Genomic DNA, 20407 nt, shown 5'->3' on the forward strand with positions numbered 1-20407 from the left:
TATGACTATGAAAGGTGACTACTTTGAAAGAGCCAACACTCATTTGGATGTGTGTGCATGTGTGTGTGTGTGTGTATATATATATATATATATCCCATATATATATATATGTTTTGAAACACTTGGTAAGTTTTGTTACCTTGTACTCAGAATTCTCAGAGTTTCAAGATACAGAATTATATTATCACTATTTCACTTGATGGATGAAATTAATCTGTTCAAGTATAAATAACAAAAACATCAAAAGATGGGGTGAAGGAAAGACAGCGTGGGTGTTAAACTCCCCTTCACCATCTCACGTAATTATGCTTGTTGTCTATATATTGTTATTAATCAGGAAGGGAAGGGACTCAGCTCTCTGCTGTCCCCACTCCACCCCCACCCAATATAGGCCATCGATTTGACTTATATTTTGTAAATATAGTGTGTTTCTGGCCAATGAGATGACGGACACTGATTCACTGTGGTCTACTGCGGCAGTCATGGGTGGACTAGGTGTTTGCACCATTCTGTACTGAACTGACAGTGACAGCTCACCAAAAGCTGTCACCCACAAGAGAACAGTTGGACTTGGTTGAGTTTTTCAGAACATCACATCCCCCCAAAACAGAATATACATTCTTTTCAAGTGCTCATGGAACATTCTCTAGGATACACCACATACTCAGGCACAAAAGAAGCCTCAACAAATTTATGAGGATAGAAATTATTCCAAGCATCTTCTCTGACAACAAAGGCATGAAACTAGAAATCAACCACAGAAAAACAAATGAGGAGACAATGACAGCATGGAGACTAAACAATACGCTATTAAAATACCAATAGGTCAATGATGAGATCAAAGAATAAATTAAAAAATACCTTGAGACAAATGACAATGAAAACACAACCACACAAAATCTATGGGATGCAGCAAAAGCAGTACTAAGAGGGAGGTTCATAGTGATACAGGCCTTCCTCAAAAAAAGAAGAACAATCTCAAACAAACAACCTAACCTACCAGCTAAAAGAATTAGAAAAAGAAGAGCAAACAAAATCAAAAGTCAGCAGAAGGAAAGAAATAATAAAGATCATGAAGGAAATAAATAAAATAGAGATCAAGAGCTATCACCTCTCATCTCACTGATCTGTGGATTACGAATTTTGCATACTCTTCCATTTCGAGTTAGAAAAGTACCAAGAGGAGGGTCTCTCATCTGAAAAAGCTAACAGCCTAATAATTGCTAGAAAATACTCAGAACATTCTCTCCCAAGCCCTTCTACAGGTGCTGCGCCATGCACTCTGGTACATGTCGAACATGTCATTAGGGCCCGTGGAAGAATTCTGTCCACGTTGCTTACCAGCAGGAGAAACCTGCCCACCAAACATACAGTTAAGGTCCGAACTAGCTGGCTGGTGCCAAAATTGGCCATTGGTTCGTGCAGATTAAAGAACTAAGCAACAATAAATGGAAGGCTTTAAAAAAAAACAGTGGGATAAGGTAAAAAATGTGAACCTTTTCCACTTTAACACAAAGCCTCCAATTTTCAAGTCATCACTGTCCTATGGAGAGGTGAGGCTACAGCCGACTTGGGAACGTGCACTCATCTACTCGGCCCCTTCTCACAACTGGTGAGAGGTAGTCAGGCTGGTGGATGTCACTCATTTACTCTGTAAGAGACCTTCATGCAAGAGAATAGAGAGAAATTCAGCTGGGAGCCTCTCTGTACCAGCCTGCTTGGGAACAGGTGGCAGTGCTCGAACTAGCGAACTCATTCTAGGGACTGGCTTTACTTCTGTGCATTTTCCTGATATCCTGGGGAACCTCAGTCTTACCTGTCAACTACATTCCTGGGGGAACTGCTATTAAGGCATCTTGTAGGTCTGATCTCTTTCGAATCAGGGGACAGAAAAGGGCTCCTTGTCCCTGACCAGAGCGGCACAGCCACCATTCCCTCTCTCACAGTGTCACCACTGGGCTGCTCCAACGGCAGGCCAAGGATTCCAGTTCTGCGCCAGTGACAACTGGCGGCAGTCCTATGAGCCTGGCACCAAAAGCAGTTGTTGTCAAGGCCCTAGGAGAGGGAGCTGCCTTCCATGCATGTCTCTGTCCTTTTAGGTTTAATGCGGCTGCAGTGTTTACGTTCCCCGCTATTTGTCTTGTGGCAAAATAGAAGGAAACAGATAACCAGGGCCTAGAACCTTTTTTATCAAGTTCAATTAGGAGAAGGTAAAAAAGGAAAAGGGCTCGTAGCAGATACGGCTGAGGCTGTCAGAAGTCAAAATAAACACTGGACCCTTACAGGGAAGAGGGAGCACATATGCTATGAGTGAGCATTTCAGAGACAGACAGACGTGGGGCCATTCTGTATCTTTTACCCCTACTGGTCTATTAATCTACTTGCATTTCCCCAGTTTTTATTGTCAAGGTATTATAAATTAGGAAACTTACAAAAGAGAGTATGTAATCTTCTCTGAAATGGCCTGCAGATATGTCACTGTACTAAATGTGTTTCAGATTTAATGAAGCTTTAATGTCCTTTTTAATTTTGCCTGTTTCTGTATCACCAGGGGTCGGGCAAGGCAATCAGCACTCAAGAGGGTGGTTTGGTTTAAAACTAGGAAAAAACTCATTTGCTTATGAGTTGCACTGTATTTTCTTAATTAAATTTACTGAGTAAAATGGTTTAAGTTCAGCCAACCAATGACCTCTGGATGTAGATTTAGATTTATAAATAGGTTAACAGTTAAAAGAAGAAGAAGAAAAAAAGAAGAGTCACAACAAAGCACACAGATTAGGGCTAAGCCAATAGAAATCTCTGCTCTATCATCTTTACAAAAGAAGCATTAAAATTTAGGCAGCTTAAGTCCAGTTAAAAAAAAAAAAAGGATATTGAAAAATGTGGACACACATAAGTGCCTGCAATTCATCAAAAGACTCTAACATCCTTTTCATTCCCAGGAGGGGAGCGGCTCACATTGCAAAAGATTTGGAAAAACTTTATTTATTTTGTGGGGGAGGGGGCATGTATGGAGGTAGAGATGGGGAAGGGAAAGGATTCTATTTAATGTCAAATTAAAAAGTGCTTTTTAATTCCAAATACTTAACATTCAGCAAACTGCTAAATACTCTGTTCCTTGTGGGAGATTTATTATGCAAAAGACAGAAAAAGAATGCTCTGAAAACATTTACCGGTTGGGAATACACTTAAATAACAGTAAGCCACTAACATTTCACTGTAAAACTAGGACTGTTCCTTAGTGTTATCTTATTGGTCTCTGATTTCTCCAATCAATCCATAAAATACTCTTGAGTTAGCAGCATTTGAATATGTTGGATTTTATAGTTTAAATAACAAATACATGTGTGTGTGTAATCATAACAATTGCCAAATACGTAACAACTGCATGATAGAAACCTTTGCATTTTAACAAAAAGTTAGGGTAGAAGATATTTACTTACAAAGCAACAAAAATGGCTTCTGCTGATAATAAGAATAATTACTGTCATGAACCCACAAATGATAAAGAGAAAACGTACAATGTACCCAGAAAGCAAGGGCAGGACACAAATTCGGGATATGTTTTTGGTGATCAAGTTTCCAACTTATAACATCTACAATGTGGGAGTAGTTTTAAATTTATAGTTCTACTGAAGAACACTGGATTTTATCAATTCTTAATTTAGACTTATTCTGTATTTTTCAGCATAACTGCAAATTGAAAATGAGCATTTCCAATATAGCCAGTGACCTAGCTGAAGGAGGATTTTATAGCCTGAAATGTTCTAAAATTTCTTCTTAATTACCTTGTGCACATTTTACACAATTAAATTTCCATCTAAGGATTTTGCATTTAGATTGTGCATTGCGGGTAGACCTTCATTTTACAGAAATGCAGCAGCCACTTTGGAACACTCAGACACAGAGAAACTTTAAAAAAAATCAGACTTAACTACTGGATTACATAAAATTCCCTAGGTGAGATTTCATCCCAAGACCAATTTACACAGTCCTAGAGAGAGTTTAAATCATCTGAAACTATGCTGGGTGAAGGACCATAATAAATATTAAATACCTCAAAATCTACCCTAAGATTTGACTTTTCTTCCCATGTATCAATTTCACTGTCCTCTTACTGAATGGTTTAAGAACAATCCAAAGGATATAACAGCAATTTACCAGTGCTAAAGTGCTTCGGAGGTTAAACTGACAACAAAGAACAGAGAAACACAAAGCGTCTTGAAGTAGGGTTTCAATTAAACGTGGAGGATTAAGTAATGCAGTACCAAAAAAAAAAAAAAAAAAGAGTTACAAATTAATTTAATCTTCTGCCTATAGTTTGCAGCTGCACTCCAAAGTGTCTAGGGCTTAAGAACAAAGCCTTGAAAGGCCTCGGAGTGAGGAAAGCTTCAATTTTTAATGTATAACGCCATTAGCTGATAACTTGTGGAATCTGCAACCCCTGCGGAGGGGCATAAGTGCGAGTAACAGAGACTGATGAAGTGACATATTTGTTCATGTCTGCAACGATGAGGAAGAGGGTTATTACTAACACTGTCAGGCCCAACAGAAATATGCCCTAATAACCTTTGGGACCCTCCACGTTATCAGTTCTCACTACATCAAATATATTAAAATCAAAACCTAATTCACTTTAATTAAAGACGATTAGTTTGTTTTACTCTTATTGTTTTACCTTGTAGGATATGATAATACATTGCCAATTAAAGAAGGAATAATAAATGTACTAAAAGCATCAAACTGGGTACACCTTTTCATCCGTGCTTGGTGAAATTAGCTTATTAGTAGTGTCTATTTAAGGACATTCAAAAACAACCATCATTAAAAGTGGCGTAGAAACATTTCACCCTAAAAAGAATACACAAGAACCAAGTGTATCTTTTCCCTATTCAATGGATACTTCTTTTCATTGAATGCTTTCCTATAAAGTCCAAGAATTTCTTTAACACAAACAGAATTATGGCCCAATAGAGGCACCAGAAACTTAATTAATTTGCCCGAGGTCATACTGCAGGTTGGTCAACGGCAAAGCCTGTTAAATTACTAGGAACTCTGGGCTCTCCAGATGTTTTGGCAATGGTGAAGGCCCCAGAGGCTTCCAGTGCAGTGGGTAAACCTCGGCAAGTAACTCATGACGCCTGTATACAAAGGGCTAAGTGCTCTGGAGAGCTAACAATGTTTTCTTTGTGTACAAAGAGCCTATAGATGTGAGGTTCCCATCAGGAGTGCTTCTCAACATGTGCCCAAATTTTAAAAAAGAACTACTCATCCTCACCAGAGTCCCCTGGTAAAAAGTACACTGATTTTAACGTCAGGGTCCCAGATACAGGAGCGCAAAGAAGTCAGTCGAACATTTCTCCATCACTCAGAAGGTCCTGCATTCTATCCGGCAGATTACTAATAATAATGGAGAAAAGACAGTATCAAAAATAAATGTTTCTAATACAGTGTTGTTGTTTGTTTGTTTTTTTTTTTAAATTAGAAACGGGCTTATTATAGTGGACACTTAAATGGGGCCAGGGCAACAGTAATTCACAAGTACAATATCCTAATGCTGTTCCTTTAATTGCTTTATTTGTTTTACTGTTAAAAATGATTGCTTGCTGTAGTCTAACCATGAATGCTGAAAAGCATGATACATTGAGGTCTCAACCTGGGCAAACTGTACCTAAACTTACACTTTATTGCAGCTTAGTTCACAATCTTCGCCTAATATAGGGCTATATCCCAGTGCAGCAGGGGGATAAATCATCCTGGAATATTACCCTGGCAAAGTTTAGCTGTGACTGGAGCATATGTGCTTTCGAGCCACTGAAGCAAAGGCCCATAAAATACACTAATTACTGGAAGTTATGGTCACTGAGTGATTGATAGCGCTCTGCAAGGCAACTTCCTCATTTTCAGCTCCTCTGACGGGGCTCATCCGCCACATAGCAATTATTAATTCATGACCCACCCCTCAGGCACCGCTACCTTTACTTCTAATTCTCCTGCTACCCAAACCAGTGCTACAGCTGGACACTGTCTTTCTTCATTCTGATGGCTGGGTAAGGATGATCAAAAGTAGGTTTTATGCTAAATGCTATTGTTTTGAATCTTTAAATGTTGCTTGGTCTTTCTAACCCTGCTATCCTAAAACACGTAAGGCTCCTTCCTCTCCTTTAACGCTATTTTACTTGCATCATTTTCTCTTTTTTCCTTAAAAAAGAGCTTGTATGTGTTTACGCATATATATTTATATATATGTATGCATATATATGTTTATGTGTGTGTGTATGTATACATGTGTGTAAATATCAATCTGTCTACTTATCCTACATTAGATCACAAACTCTGCCTGAATAATTGTTTGAACACTGTAATTTAAATGCAATATATAACTCCAACTAGGCTGTAGTAAGTATGAGGCAGCTAACTGATTAAAAAAAAAAAGGCAACCCCCCTCTCAACTCTCCATTTAAATAAGACCCCTTTGGTAGCTCTGAAGACATTCTAATTGTTTCAAGTTGATTTCCATCAGTAGCTCTACTCAGAGAAATGCTATTAAAATATCTGGTTATATAACTAAAATCTCTAAAAGTCACTTAAAAACAACTGCAAAGGTCTCTTTTGATGGTGGTCTGTGTTGAGAGGAAACTCAGTGAGAGATTCTGAATTAAAGGGAGATAAAGTTCAGCCATGATGGATGAAAGCTAACATCTCACTTTTCAACTAGAAAAATAAATGTTCTTCAAATTTCTAAACAACTCAAAATGTAATACCAAAGGTGGTTTTCCTCTATGGAATCTGAGATGGTGCAACAGATGAATAGGGCTCCAAGCTACCTATCCTCTCAGAACTTGTCTCAAATTCCTCCTCTCCTGTTGGGAATGAGCCACAGAAAATAATTTTGAGGACAAAATTCATACCCTCGCTGCCTGCCATTCACTAGGCAGTGCATCACATCTTACCTGGTGACATTTCCTAGAGTTCCACATCTTCCTGTATCTCCGCTGCCTGGTAAATTTCACTGGTCTAAGGGTAAACCTGACACCGGAAATACTATTTTGCAGCAGGCTGACCACGAGCATGTGTTAATTGTGATAAACCCCCTGACGATTCTCCCAAAGCCTGGTCAGCCTGGTGGTGCACAGCTTGGCTGTTTCTGCCATGAAAGCTACAACACTTAAACAAACGCAGTACACAGACTCCTCAGTATTACGAGCTGATAGTTTTAACTGGCAAGGCCTAAACTCTTAACACATACATCACTGCTTAGAATAATCACTTTTGCATATTGAAAGCACTATGACTAATTTATTGAAGACTAAAGAGTTGCAAGAAGGGAAAAGATTAGAGTTAACTGCCCCCAAATCCATCTCATGTGCCTAGTTCAAAAACCATTTCACTCTTCACAGTAAGAATTAAGAAATGACACCCTTTCAACATGTTTGTATAATGCTGACCTGCGTCCTTTTTAATCATGAAACAGTCCCGAGAGACTTAGATGGGGGGAAATCCTCCACTCCTAAACTGCTCACTGAGGTTGTGCAGCTCTGGGGACCCGAGGAAACACCTGTGCTGGGGTCTAGTCTATTGAGCTCAATCTAAGTTACACTTGTATTTCTGGACATTTCAAAGTCAAGAGTCATCATCAGGGAATATCCTCACACTTCCGGCCTGTCAGTGTGCTGCTGGTCTTGTGACAGAGGGAGAGGGATGAAGGGAGGGGAGAGAGAGACAGGGGGTGGCCATCCCCACCAAGACTCCATGCATGCAGGTGAAGCCATCTTGGGCTTTCCATTCTTTACCACCATATAACTGCACCCTCGCTGGAGGACCCCATGGATGCCACATGGGAGGCCTGAGCCCTGCTAGGATTCCCGGCCCACAGAATAAATAAAATTAATGGTTGTTATTTTACGCTACTAATGTTGGGTAGTTTATTAAGAGTAACATAACTGAAATGCTGTTCTTCACACTGAGGTCAGCCCTCCCGCTCGTCTGCCCGGTCCACGCATTCCCATTGCATTTCCACTTGTCTTTCTCCCTACTAGTCAGGGAGCTCCTGAGGGCAAAGCTTGCATTCTCAGTGCTAACACAGGGTAGCACTGCATAAATGGTCACTGACCAGACAGGATTCTCATCTGCCCACTGCCATTCTATTATAGCAGACACATGGGAGATTGGGTTAATTTTTGTGTTTCTTTATAAAAAAAAACCTAGGTCTTGGTTTCTGAAAAACAGCAATTGTACAATTCAAAACACAGTAAAAGTGAACCAACTACAGACAGGGTAGGCAGCTATCCTGTGAAAAGCTATCCTGACTAATGAGCAGAGCCACAATAAACCAGTCTTGCCCTTACCTAATTTCCTGCTCATCTACACTTACCATCATCTCCCCCCCCCCCTTTTTTTTTTTTCAAATTATTGATTGACTTCCTTTCCACAGCAAAGAGGAAGAAGCAGACTTTCATCCAGAGTCAGGACACTTAACTGCTGCTGCCTGGTCGAGTCACTTAATCAACCTGGAAAAGTCCTTTATTTTCTCTGGATCGCAGTTTCCTCACTTGCAAGATGGGAACTTGGATGCTTATACACCAAAGTTGGTGGAACAATCTTGGGTACCTTAAATTACTGATTTTTTCAGTCCTTTCCCATCACAGTGGGGAGAGACTTAAATGAGATAATGAATATCAAACGGCTTTGTTAAGTGATATGTACACATAAAGTGTTGTCGCTCTTCTAGAATGACACTGAGCAAGAAGATGTCAACAGCTAGGAACAGAGGAAAGCACTACACTTCCCTTTATCACATGCCAGTCCCCTTCTGCACAGTCCTAGCTGCATGCTTGTCTGTGGGCACACTCCCGCCTGTCTCTGGACTCGAGCTTCCTCACTGGCAAGAGGAGGGATCTGCTTTTAACAAGTTCTAATGTCTCTCTTCTATTTATAACATACTATTCTCTAAATACAAGTTAAGGTGTGTAAAAGATTTTTCTAAATAAATGCTGAAAAAGGTTAAAGGTGTTACCATTCAGTTCATAATCAAAGTATGTAATATGATCTGTAGGCTCTTCGAGTGGATTTTTAATTTTTTTTTAGTTTTTTTTGGGGGGTGGTGGTAATTAGGTTTATTTATTTATTTTATTTTTAGAGGAGGTACTGGGGATCGAACCCAGGACCTCCTGCATGCTAACCATGCACTCTACCACCTGAGCTATACCCTCCTGCCTTTGAGTGGACTTTTAAAGTCCAGGTCACAGGACCTGGCTGCTGCTAGAACTCTGTGAGCAGTGGTTTTTAACTACAGGATATCTTGAAGGCAACAGCAGTGGGTCCACAAATGATCACCCTCATAGAATTTTAGAGTTGACAGAGGTCACTAGGACACTGGCCCCCTCTTATCATTTATTTATTTATTTATAACATTTTTTATTGATTTATCCTCTTATCTTTTAGATCTCAACTCAGACATAACCCCACAACACTCAGTTACCCCCATCATATGATGCTGTTTATTTCCGTCCAAATAGTTCCTATTATCAAGCACCCGTCTTTGTTACGTAGGCTCCATGAAAGCAGGGGTTTTGTCACTTTCATTCCCAGCGATGTCCCTAGTAACTAGCACAGTGTTGGCCACATAATGGGTACTCAATGAAAATTTGCTACATGACTGAATGAATAGATGACCGCATCTTGTCTAACCCTATACCTGTCTCTTCTACAAAGTATTTCTTTAAAAAAATCCCTGAGACAAGCGTTCAGTCACTACTTAAATGCCCCCAGGGACAGGGCATTTTTACCCATCAAGGGATGACTCAATGGTTGAGTAGGAAGGGAGCAGGAACCCATCCATTAAAAAATTCTTCCTTATACTGAAAAGAAAACCATGGGATTTTCGGCTTTTTCGATTATTGTTAGCCTCAGAAAGTTCAGCCTGCCAGTCATAAAGCAGCATCTTGCCTTCTCTTTACGGATGATCCTTCAAACACCTGAATACCGGTTGCCAAATGCCTGCCTTGTCTTCTCTTTATTTCTTCATTCTTTATATCAAGACTTTGTTAAAAAGAAAAAGACAAACGAACTTATTTACAAAACAGAAACAGACTCACAGACAGAAAACAAACTTATGGTTACCTGGGGTGGGGAAGGGGGTGGGAAGGAATAAATTGGGAGTTTGAGATTTGTAGATACTAACTAATATATATAAAATAGATAAACAAATTCATACTGTATAGCACAGGTAACTATATTCAATATCTTGTAGTAGCCTATGGTGAAAAAGAATATGAAAACAAATCTATATAAGTTCATGTATAACTGGAGCATTGTGCTGTACACCAGAAATTGACACAACATTGTAAACTGACTCTACTTCAATCAATCAATAAATAAATAAGCAAAAAAAAAAAAAAAAAAGACTTTGGTGAGTTAATATTTTTTTAAAGTCCAAAGTGTGTAAGTTTGTGTGTACACATGATTTGGATATGTGCGGCTGGAAAACCTTTAAAGTCAGTCTGAAATCCATCAAAATAATAAAATGCTTAGCTGGGACTGCTAACACCTGTTTCATCTCGTTTTGTCGATCTCATGGCTGTTCACGGCAGCTCTGAGCACAAAGCAAGCCCAACAATGCCTCATTCAGTGGGGGAGCACTTCACTTTGTCTGCCAGTTTCACATTCACCACAGTCACTGACAACCTTGGAAATGCACATTTAGGCATGGTGATCCGAGACAGCTGGACCCCTTCACAGACCTTGCAAAGGACTGAACTAGTCAATCCATCATCTGCCAAAGGTCATTTTAACAGCTTCTTTTTGCAGTAAATTATATAAAACTTTAGATGGAAAAAAAATGACAATGAAAAAATCAAGTTAAGACAGAATTAGAGGAAGGGGAGTGCGAGCAGGGGAATGAGGGACAGGAACTGTTACATGCTCTTTTTTCCCCTCAATATTCTTCAATGGAAGGGAAGGAGGCCCACGACAAGGATTCCAAAACCACACCCCTACCCACCTTCCTATACAGTCTTCCGCTGAAATTCCCTTTGTCTTTGGACCATTCAGCCTTGATCCTTCTGCCTCCTGAGGGGTTTCAGCAAAAACTTCTGATCAACAGGTGAAGTATTTCACAAGATGGAGCAGCAGACTGAATATATTTTAATAAGATTCAACTTTCACTCAAGTTGTTGACAATAATTATAAAAAAGAAGAGGAGAAAAAAAAATCACTAGTCGAGTGAAGCACACCAAACGCCAAGTTTTTATGGTCCAAAGAAGCGGACAGCAGCTGCTCATAGGGCATCCCAGAGCCATCCGTCACCCTGAGACCAGGTTCCTAATCACCAAGGGCTAGAAAGGCCAACAAAGCTGCAGGTGTAGGCCCACCAGAGACAGCTGCGTCTCTGCTTTGTTGTTGTTGTTTCTTTTTGTAGGGACAGGGGTGATAGGTTCGTCAGTATATTTAGAGGCAAGAACCAGTTCTAGGTAATGCTTCATAATTCTTGCTGCCTGGTAAACACCCAACACACAGATGTTGTATCAAAGAGAAGCTTACTTCTCAAAGTAATTTTACGGGGTTGTTACTGTTAAATGAAAGTTTATTAAAAACCTAGAATACCGAAAGCCTGCTCTTGTTTCCTAGATGCAGTCTTTTCTCTTATCCTTCTGAGAATATTAGAATTCATTTGAATTTTTCTCTCCTGCATAGCTTCCAACCCTCCAAGTTGCTTTTTTCAGTTATTTTAGGTTTCGGTTTTTACCTTAATGCTTTCCTCAAATGTTTTGCTAAGAGTAAGGCAACTACAAATCTGAGTGGAAACTCTGCGCTTGTGGGTGGAGCCTGTAGACTGAAGTAACATGACCTAGCTGACTGTTTCCTTGGAGAACTCCCAATGCCTGGATCTCTAAGACCTCTTGGTCAGGTTTCCCTAGAGAAAGTCTTCCAAATATCCTGCCCGAAAGGTAATCCTGGCTGTCGGTGTTGCAAGAACATGGTGTGGTAAGATGGCTGGGAGTCTCCACATTTAGAATCTAACTTTCACTTAATGCCTCTGCTCTCAGTAATGGGACCCAGCCCTCTACAGTGTCAGGTATCACTTATTATTCTCAAGAGAAAAATCCTTTACTCAGTCTTGTGTTAGGGTTGGGGAGGGGCGATTGTCTGTGGGTCAAACAGCTTAACTGTTTCTCATACAGACTTTATTTATTTATTTATTTATTTATTTATTTATTTATTTATTTATTTATTTATTTTCTTATTGAGTTATAGTCAGTTTACAATGTTGTGTCAATTTCTCATGTACAGCACAATGCTTCAGTCATATATGAATATACATATATTCATTTTCATATTATTTTTCACTGTGAGCTACTACAAGACATTGAATATAGTTCCCTGTGCTATACAGTTTAAACTTGTTTATCCATTTTATATATACCAGTCAGTATCTGCAAATCTCAAACTCCCAGTTTATCCCTTCTCACCCCCCTCCCCCCGGCAACCACAAGTCTGTATTCTATGTCTGTAAGTCTGTTTCTGTTTTATATATAAGTTAATTTGTCTGTTTTTTTTTTTTTCAGATTCCAGATATGAGTGATATCATATGGTATTTTTCTTTCTCTTTCTGGCTTACTTCACTTAGAATGACATTCCCCAGGGCCATCCATGTTGCTGCAAATGGCATTATTTTACCATTTTTATGGCTGAGTAGTATTCCATTGAACTGTTTCTCATATAGACTTTAAAACAATTCTCATCTCTGGTCCCTCCTTCACTCCTAGTTCCAGATACCTGGTTCCACCAATTCCTGAGCCTTCAGGTAGTTCATAGGAAATCAGGTGCTGCGTTCTTTCTTTACCCCTGGCTTAGGATTTCAGTACTCGGTTCTGCTAAGCTGTTTACTGCTTTCCCACATCTAAAATCTGGGTGCTGCTGTCTCCTTTCCCTTTCTCTATGATAATAAGCCTTAAAAAATCCCTTTACAGGTATTTTCAGTGGATTTTGAGGTGAGAGAGGAAACTAATGCATGCACTCCATGCTTTAACCAAATTAGCAGGCTTTTCGAACCAAATACAAACATTTTGAAAGGTAATTCCTCTTAAAGAGAGGGGATTAATGGCTTAACTTTCTCACTGTGACCTTTCCAGAAACTCTGAAGTAGAGCTCCCATCTAAAAACAGGAAACTGAGGCTCAGAGAGATTAAGTGACTCACCTTAGATCTATAGTTTATACTGGCAGAGGTGGAATTTGAACTTAGGGCTGATACTTTGGCAAACAGGAAGCTCTTTTTCACATCTGTGATCTATTCAGCAAATGTTTGTGAGCACTCATGGTAAAAGCTCCAACAAACTTTAACGCTGATCTTTGTTTTCAGAACCTGCTTTAAAACCATTACAGAAGGATGAAAAACTTGAGGCAAAAAGATTTCTTGAGTACCCAATAGGGCAGTGAAACTGTGCTAGAGGGTGGAGGAGATTATGAGAGAATCAGATTTAAATCCCGTCATAAGGAACTATGACATGTCTATAAATTATTATAATACGAAATGAAAAATGCACATGCCACAAGGAAGATGTAGATGAAGGTCAAAAGAAGAAGACGTTACTTTCAGCTGGAGAGATCAGAGCTGGTGTCATAAAGGATGGGTATTTAAATTGTATCTTGGGAAGAAAAGAAAAATGATATTCCATGGAGAGTGAAGAACATAGTATTCCTTGCATATTTTTAACTTCGTAAAGGTAATTCTCAAACTCACAAGAAAAACTTTAACTCTGTCAAAACAAAAGAATCCATAAAATCTTCAGAAGGTGGTGCTCCTTTGATGACAGTGACCTTGCGTGACTCCCCTGATGTGTTCTTCACCTATCTGGAGACAGTTTTCTGAGCCCTGGACCTTGCTTTCATCATTCAGCACATCATTCAAGCCACTTCAGTAAAACAGTGAAGAGGGGTCTCAGAGGGCTCAATGACACTCCAATTAACCAAGCACATTGAGCCAGATTGTTCTATGCCTTGGACCCAAGAGACCGGTGGAGAGAGGGGGCAAACAAAGGCGGGAAGAGCGAGAACCCGAGTGAAAAGAGCAAAATGCACGCTCTGAAGATGGGGCTTTCAGTCTGACTCCCACGGAAAAGGCTGTCAGATTATTCACCACTAGCCTTAATAAGGCTTTTATAATAGCCTGCCAAAGAGAATCACAAACCAGAACGTGTACGCGGAGAGCACGCTCAGCGAGAAGGAGCGCGCAGGACTGATGTGGTGCCTTTTCAGATGTGTGGGCATCGTCCTCGGGCTGACAATGCAAGGCTAGAGGAGGGCGTGTGTTGACTTATTTTTTGACCCAGTTAGGCCCAACCTAAAAATCCAGCGTTTCCAAATATGACTGTTTACTTCCCTCCTACAGATTTATGTTGCGACTTGAATGACATGAGAATATGAATGGAGCAACTAATTCGTGGAAAACAGCAGTGGGACCCTCTCCTCAAGCTGCTCGTCGTGTGGGACAAGAGAGATGCACTGCGCACGCTGCGAAATTAAGAAATTCTGCCCTGGAACGTTTTAGGTATTCCCTACCCCTAGGAATTAAAAGCATCAAACTTGGTGAAACCGAAGCCCTTATTATGTCCACGTTCATTTTCATTTTAAAGTTTAGCCCTGAAATCCTGCAGAGCAGCCACCAGGGTGAATAGTCCTAAAAATCACCCAGTCAACTGAATCAGCACGAACTTTGAAAAAGGGTCAAATATTCTTTTTTTTTTTTTTTAATTTTGTTCTTTGTTTCCTTTTTGTGGCGGAAGGTAATTAGATTTATTTATTTACTTACTAGTGGAGGTACTGGGGATTGAACCCAGGACCTCGGGCACACTAAGCAATCACTCTACCACTGAGCTATATATACCTCCCCTCTCAGAACAAATATTCTGGGGTAGGATTAATCTTTCCAGTTTGTCCTACTCTGGTCAGTGGGCCTCACTTCTTTTTTCTTCTCTTCTTTTTTTTGCATTTCCACACTGATTCTTGTCACGGAGGTTCAAGGAAGAAGTGCAATTAATTCCACATGGGTTCCTTGCCCCATTATGAAGTGAGCCCACACAAACCCCTATATGGCAATGACCTTTATTCTGTGCTATAACTAATCTGCGTGAGGAGAACTACAACACATTTAAAGATCTTGAGTTGAAAACCAGAACCGAAAAACTTAGAAAGGGGCCAAAATTTCCACTTTTAGTAAAAGTGCTGTGCTCTGGTTAAGCTGAATAATACCATTTTTTCCCCCTTCTTAAGGGTAATGTCCATCTTTATGTTACTTCTGCCAACTCCAAGTACTCCACACAGCTGACAAAATCCTGGAAGAGACCCGCTTTATCCCACAACAGAGGGATGCTGAACCGAGAGGAGGCGGGGCCGTTCTAGCCCTGTATAAAACAGTCATATTAAAGATTCTTTGCTTAAGGCACGAATGTACCTGTCTGTGACTTTTTAATGGCACATTTTAGTGGCGTGTAGCATTATCTTTTATGAAGGAGTGTGGCGAGAGGCCTTGTAACGACTCCCCATGGGAACTGTGACAGCACAGTGACAAGGGAAGGGGCAGTGTGAAGGAGGCAAGCAAGGGTGAACCTTGTTATTTTAGGAGTTGAAAGCAATAAAGGCACATTTCTGACTCCTGCATCACCCAAGTTCAGGGATTTTATGGAATTTGGGGGTGGGGGGTGCTAGGTAGAGGTAGAAGGGATAGAAAACTCTAATGCCCATTCTGTCTCTATTTGATTCTTGTGTAATTTCAGGACAATTCCTTTGCTCTGTTTCCTACATTTTTTTGGCCTACTTGTTTCTTTACCAGCCTGGGGGATACACTGACTGATGGAAAACACTTTGAGGAAGGTAAGCACACAAACAGGTAGGCCTCGCATACTTAGACACCGGATCTCTCCCCAAGTGTTCACAAAGATCCACCTTAGAGTGTGCTGGGGGGGGGGGCTCCCCCATCTTCTCCTTCTTTCTCCCAGCGGCAGCTCCCTTCAAGACCAACCCGGCTCAGCTGTCAGCTCCTTCGAGAAACCTGCCCCTCACCTCCAGCCTCTGTAGCTCGGGTTACTTCATAAACATCTTTACTCTTGATTTTGTCACACTGTTCTGGGCTCCAGGTGTCTGTCTCCTCTACCAGAGGTGAGCGTTTCTCAGCACACAGTAAGTGCTTACATAATCATTGATAATTATTGAATGAGTGAAAGTTTCTACTCGTCAGGGTGCATACGAGGAAGGGAATCTTGCTTTTAAAAGTGAGGATAAAGAAAAGAGAAGCAATTCTTCTTTGAAGACGTGGACTATGTTTCAGAACACAGGTTGTTATTCAGAATTTTACAGTGTTACTGAGAGCCACACTTCTTTCAATCTACAGTGACTTTAAACAGGGTTTACCACATCTATTCCAAGCATACTGTGGTGAAAACAAAGAAGAAACTGGCCTTGATGTGCCTTTTTGGGACTAAATTCCCAATCTCTTCAGGTAATATTCTCATCAGATCTGCTCCTTAAAAAAAAAAAATCTTGGGGTTCTCCTTATTATTGAATCACCCACAATTTCTCATCTATGGACTCAAAATCTCCACTCCCCATTCCCTAGCACATGTTTTCTGTTACCCTGCACCCCAAGTGAATTTGGCAAAACACACATGCTGGGGCCTTACTCTACTCTCTAAAGACACAGTCCACCACCTGTGTTTGGTCATTCGTTCTCACCTGCCTCTCTGGTTAATCATAAGCTCCCAGAACACGGAGACGTCAATCACAGAGCTCCTTTCGAAAGCGTTTAGGTGGGCACTGCAAAGAGGTGCCCAGCAACCCTTCCTGATGATCATAATCAGACTGCACTTCGCATCTGCTAATGCCACCTCCTCTTCCTTCTCACGTGACACCCTTCTCCTCGTCACCCACTGTAAAGTACCCAGCCCGTCTCTGCCCTCACTCCTGACCGGTGGTCCTTGTCCGCTCTCCACTTCACCGCATGAGCCAATAGGCTCCTTCTGGCATTCAGGTGTCGCACACTCAATGAGGACACCTTCTCACACAGTTCCTTACACCTTAATCCTCCTCAGTCTTACAGATTCAATGAGTCTGTGTTCTTCAGTTCTTCAATAGTTTACCTCCAGGGTATATGGACATGATCAACAAAACCCCAAATACATCCATGGCAATCTCCCTGCCTACAGGACTGGCAATCTCCCTCCCTATAGGACAGCGTCTCTTTTTATTAATCCTCGTATCCCTAGCATCTGGAAAATTCTGGCAAACATACATTTCAACATGCAATATAAATACGTTCTATTTATTAAGCATCTATCTACCTTCTATCCATCCATCTACCTACCTTCCTATCTTACCTGATCTCCCTGCTTCCATGATTGCCCCTCTATAGTCTGTGCTCCACAGAGCACTAGGTTACCTCTTGAAAATGTAATTTAGAAGATTTCCTCTCAGAGTAACAGCCATATTCCTTACCATGGCCTACAAGCTGGTATGTGATCTGGTCCTTGGCTATCTTTCCCATTTCCCTTGCTAATTCCACTCCAGCCACCCCTGTCTCCCTGCTTTCCTTAAATATGCCAAACACACTCCAGCTTAGCACCTTTGTATCTGCTGTTGCCCGATGGCCACCCCTTTGTTTCAAATCATTCAACTCTTCTCAAAGGTTACTTTATCTGCTTTATTTTTCTCTGTAGGACTTACCACCACCTGACAAATTATATACCTCATTATCCTTCTGTTCTCTGTCCTTCTCTTCATGCCCCACCCCTCGCCAAAGGCAACTCCATAAGACTCAAGAACAGAGTCTCCTCCATTACTATATCCCCCTGTCTACCTAGGAGACACAGCAGGGGCTGAATACACGAATGAAGAAATGAACGTGGAAGGAAGGAATGGTGAACATGCATGTGTGCTCCACCTCTTAAATCTATTACTTATGCTCTCTCACAGTACTGCCATGCCTCTGCCCACGATGCCATGCTGGGTGTATCATTAAGTCACACAATTCTAGAGCTGCTGCAGAAAGTTACAGAAAGACAAGAGCAGAGAGTCACAGAATGTTAGTCTGGAAAGGGGCTTTGAGGTTATTATTTTACTGATGAAAAAACTGAGGCCCAGAGTGAGGGGCAGTGGCTTGCCCAGGGTCACCCAGAAAACCAGCAGCACAGCTGGGACTGCAATCCAGGTCTTTCATTCCCAGTCTAGGATTCTTATCTTTACACCATGTAACTTCACAAACATTTTGTAGTATTGTCTGGTTGTTTATCAAATACATTCAATGACAATGATTTAAAATAGGCAAAGGGAAATTATGTGACAGCAAGACTTGAGCTCCACAAATCAAAAGCACTAGTTTCCCCCTGAAACAGGCTAACTGGACAAGCCCTTCAGGAGAGTCAGTTCTGAGCATCTCTCCTCCTTTACCGCTGACTTCTCAACTGATGTGTACATTATTATGTTTGCTCTTAGATTCCCTTTTATAAAGAAGCAGAGAAATATGGCTTATTAAACTTTGAATATTTTTGTTTTCTATAGGGCAGGTGAACTGAGTCTGAAGATATTTCCTTAGAAAGTCAACTGCATTCATGCATTACAAAAATCACAGAAAAAGTACTTCACCAAAAAAAAAAAAAAGATGATGAAATTGTGACTGCAACTCTATCCATGATCTTATTTAAGGAGTTCTGTCTACTTTTTAAAGAGTCCTCCTTTATCTGATCAATGCATGCAAAATACAGTTCTTGACGCACTGGTGAATATCCAGACTTTATCTGACCATAATTCATGCTGAGCTAGATGTCCCTCTGATATAAATCCCATGTATCTCCTTCTGGATCAATAATTACTGTACAGACACCTCAGCACAGAGTTCGAGTAGGGCTACATGCAGCATTCTAAGATAAAGTCCATTCTAAATACAGCTAGAAAGAGGAAAGATTTTAAACTGTGCATAACCTCCTCCTAATCACACCACACCCTGTCCCCCAACACGTGATGTGATTCTACTGGAACAAGGTGGTTTTTTTCCTTTCTAAACAAACATACAGAATTTATACATCCAAATGAGTAGGGCTGTACTCTTTAATAAAGTAATCACCTTTGGAAGTTACATATGCATTCCTACAAGGCTGCTACCACATGTAATTTTCCTGGAATTTCTCTTTTAAAACACAGGTTCTCCAGACTCAGCGTGCAGAAGGATCACATGGGGAGCATGTTAATCATGCTGATTCTTAGAGATGTGAATTTAACTGGTGTCGGATGGAGTCTGAGAATCTGTATTTTTAAGAAGCACTCCAGGTAAGTTGCATACAGGTGATTTGTGACAAACAGCACTTTAGAACAGACAGTTCACAAGCCTGCAAGGACATTAAAATAAGGACTACTGAGTTAAACTCTGTTTACATACACACATAACACACCAGGGGTTTAATTTTTTTTTTTCAAAATCTTCATTCTTCCTGATAGAACGTATTAGTACAGATATACAGAGAAGCATCTATTTGCAAACAAGAACATACCTCCATGAAAGAGATCCCTAAGCTCCAGACATCAGAATGGATTCCATACTGCTCCCCTGAAATTCTTTCAGGCTGGAAGAAAACAGAAGGGAGCTTATAGGCTGATGTAAGCTATTCCAGACAACACATATACCAACATGAGTTCAGCTAAGGCAGAGAGCCTTCAATGCCTACACAGCTTATTATGGAAATAAAAACAATTTTATATGATACATAGACACTGTATAGGTAATATAGATAGATATAATCTTACTGAATCCTCAAAGGCACCGTGAGGGAAACTCTGTTATCTTTATATTTACAGATGAAGAAAATAGAGGCTGAAATTAGTGAAATAATTAGGCAAAGTCCTAAGCTAGCAGAAGAGCTGAGACTTGAACTTGGGAGGTCCTCTCCCAGCAAATCCAGTGGTCTTAGTTGTGCACTGGCAAATTACATGTTATATAATATTATCACTTACTTGCATTTTAAGAGATGGGCCTGAATCACTAGGGCTTCTGATTTTTTTTTTATTTGGAGATAACTTTGAACTTACAGGGAAGTTGAAAGATTAAGACTAGTACAAAGAACGTCGTATTTCCTTTCCCCAGATTCACCTGCTACTCAACATTTTATTCCATTTATCAGGGTTTCTTTTGATATGAACCAAGGAGCAGTCTGCAAGTTCCAATGGGGACTCTTGGTCTTCCATTCAAGATATCTAGCAAATACCTGGTTCAGGAATTATCTGCACACTTTCTACTTTAACAGGAATAATTTCATACTGAAGTGGGTGCTGCCTGGTCTCTCCAACCCTCCAGGATTTGGCATTCAGTAGGGGACTTCCTAGAAGTCTTTTGAATGAGCACAGGAACAAATGAACAAGAGAAAC

General features: G+C 40.5%; 1 protein-coding gene across 8 annotated transcripts in view; it reads right to left on the reverse strand.

The window, feature by feature from the left end:
- Nucleotides 1-20407, reverse strand: part of MAP2K5 (mitogen-activated protein kinase kinase 5) — a 235746-nt gene that overhangs the window by 79293 nt on the left and 136046 nt on the right. For all 8 annotated transcript variants that reach the window (XM_045517039.2, XM_045517034.2, XM_045517029.2 and 5 more), the window contains exon 16: nt 19537-19608. In XM_045517039.2, the coding sequence (XP_045372995.1) occupies nt 19537-19608 (72 nt within the window). The remainder of the gene's footprint in view (nt 1-19536; nt 19609-20407) is intronic.

This window comes from Camelus bactrianus, chromosome 6, assembly GCF_048773025.1.
Source record: "Camelus bactrianus isolate YW-2024 breed Bactrian camel chromosome 6, ASM4877302v1, whole genome shotgun sequence".
Taxonomy (NCBI): Eukaryota; Metazoa; Chordata; class Mammalia; order Artiodactyla; family Camelidae; genus Camelus; species Camelus bactrianus.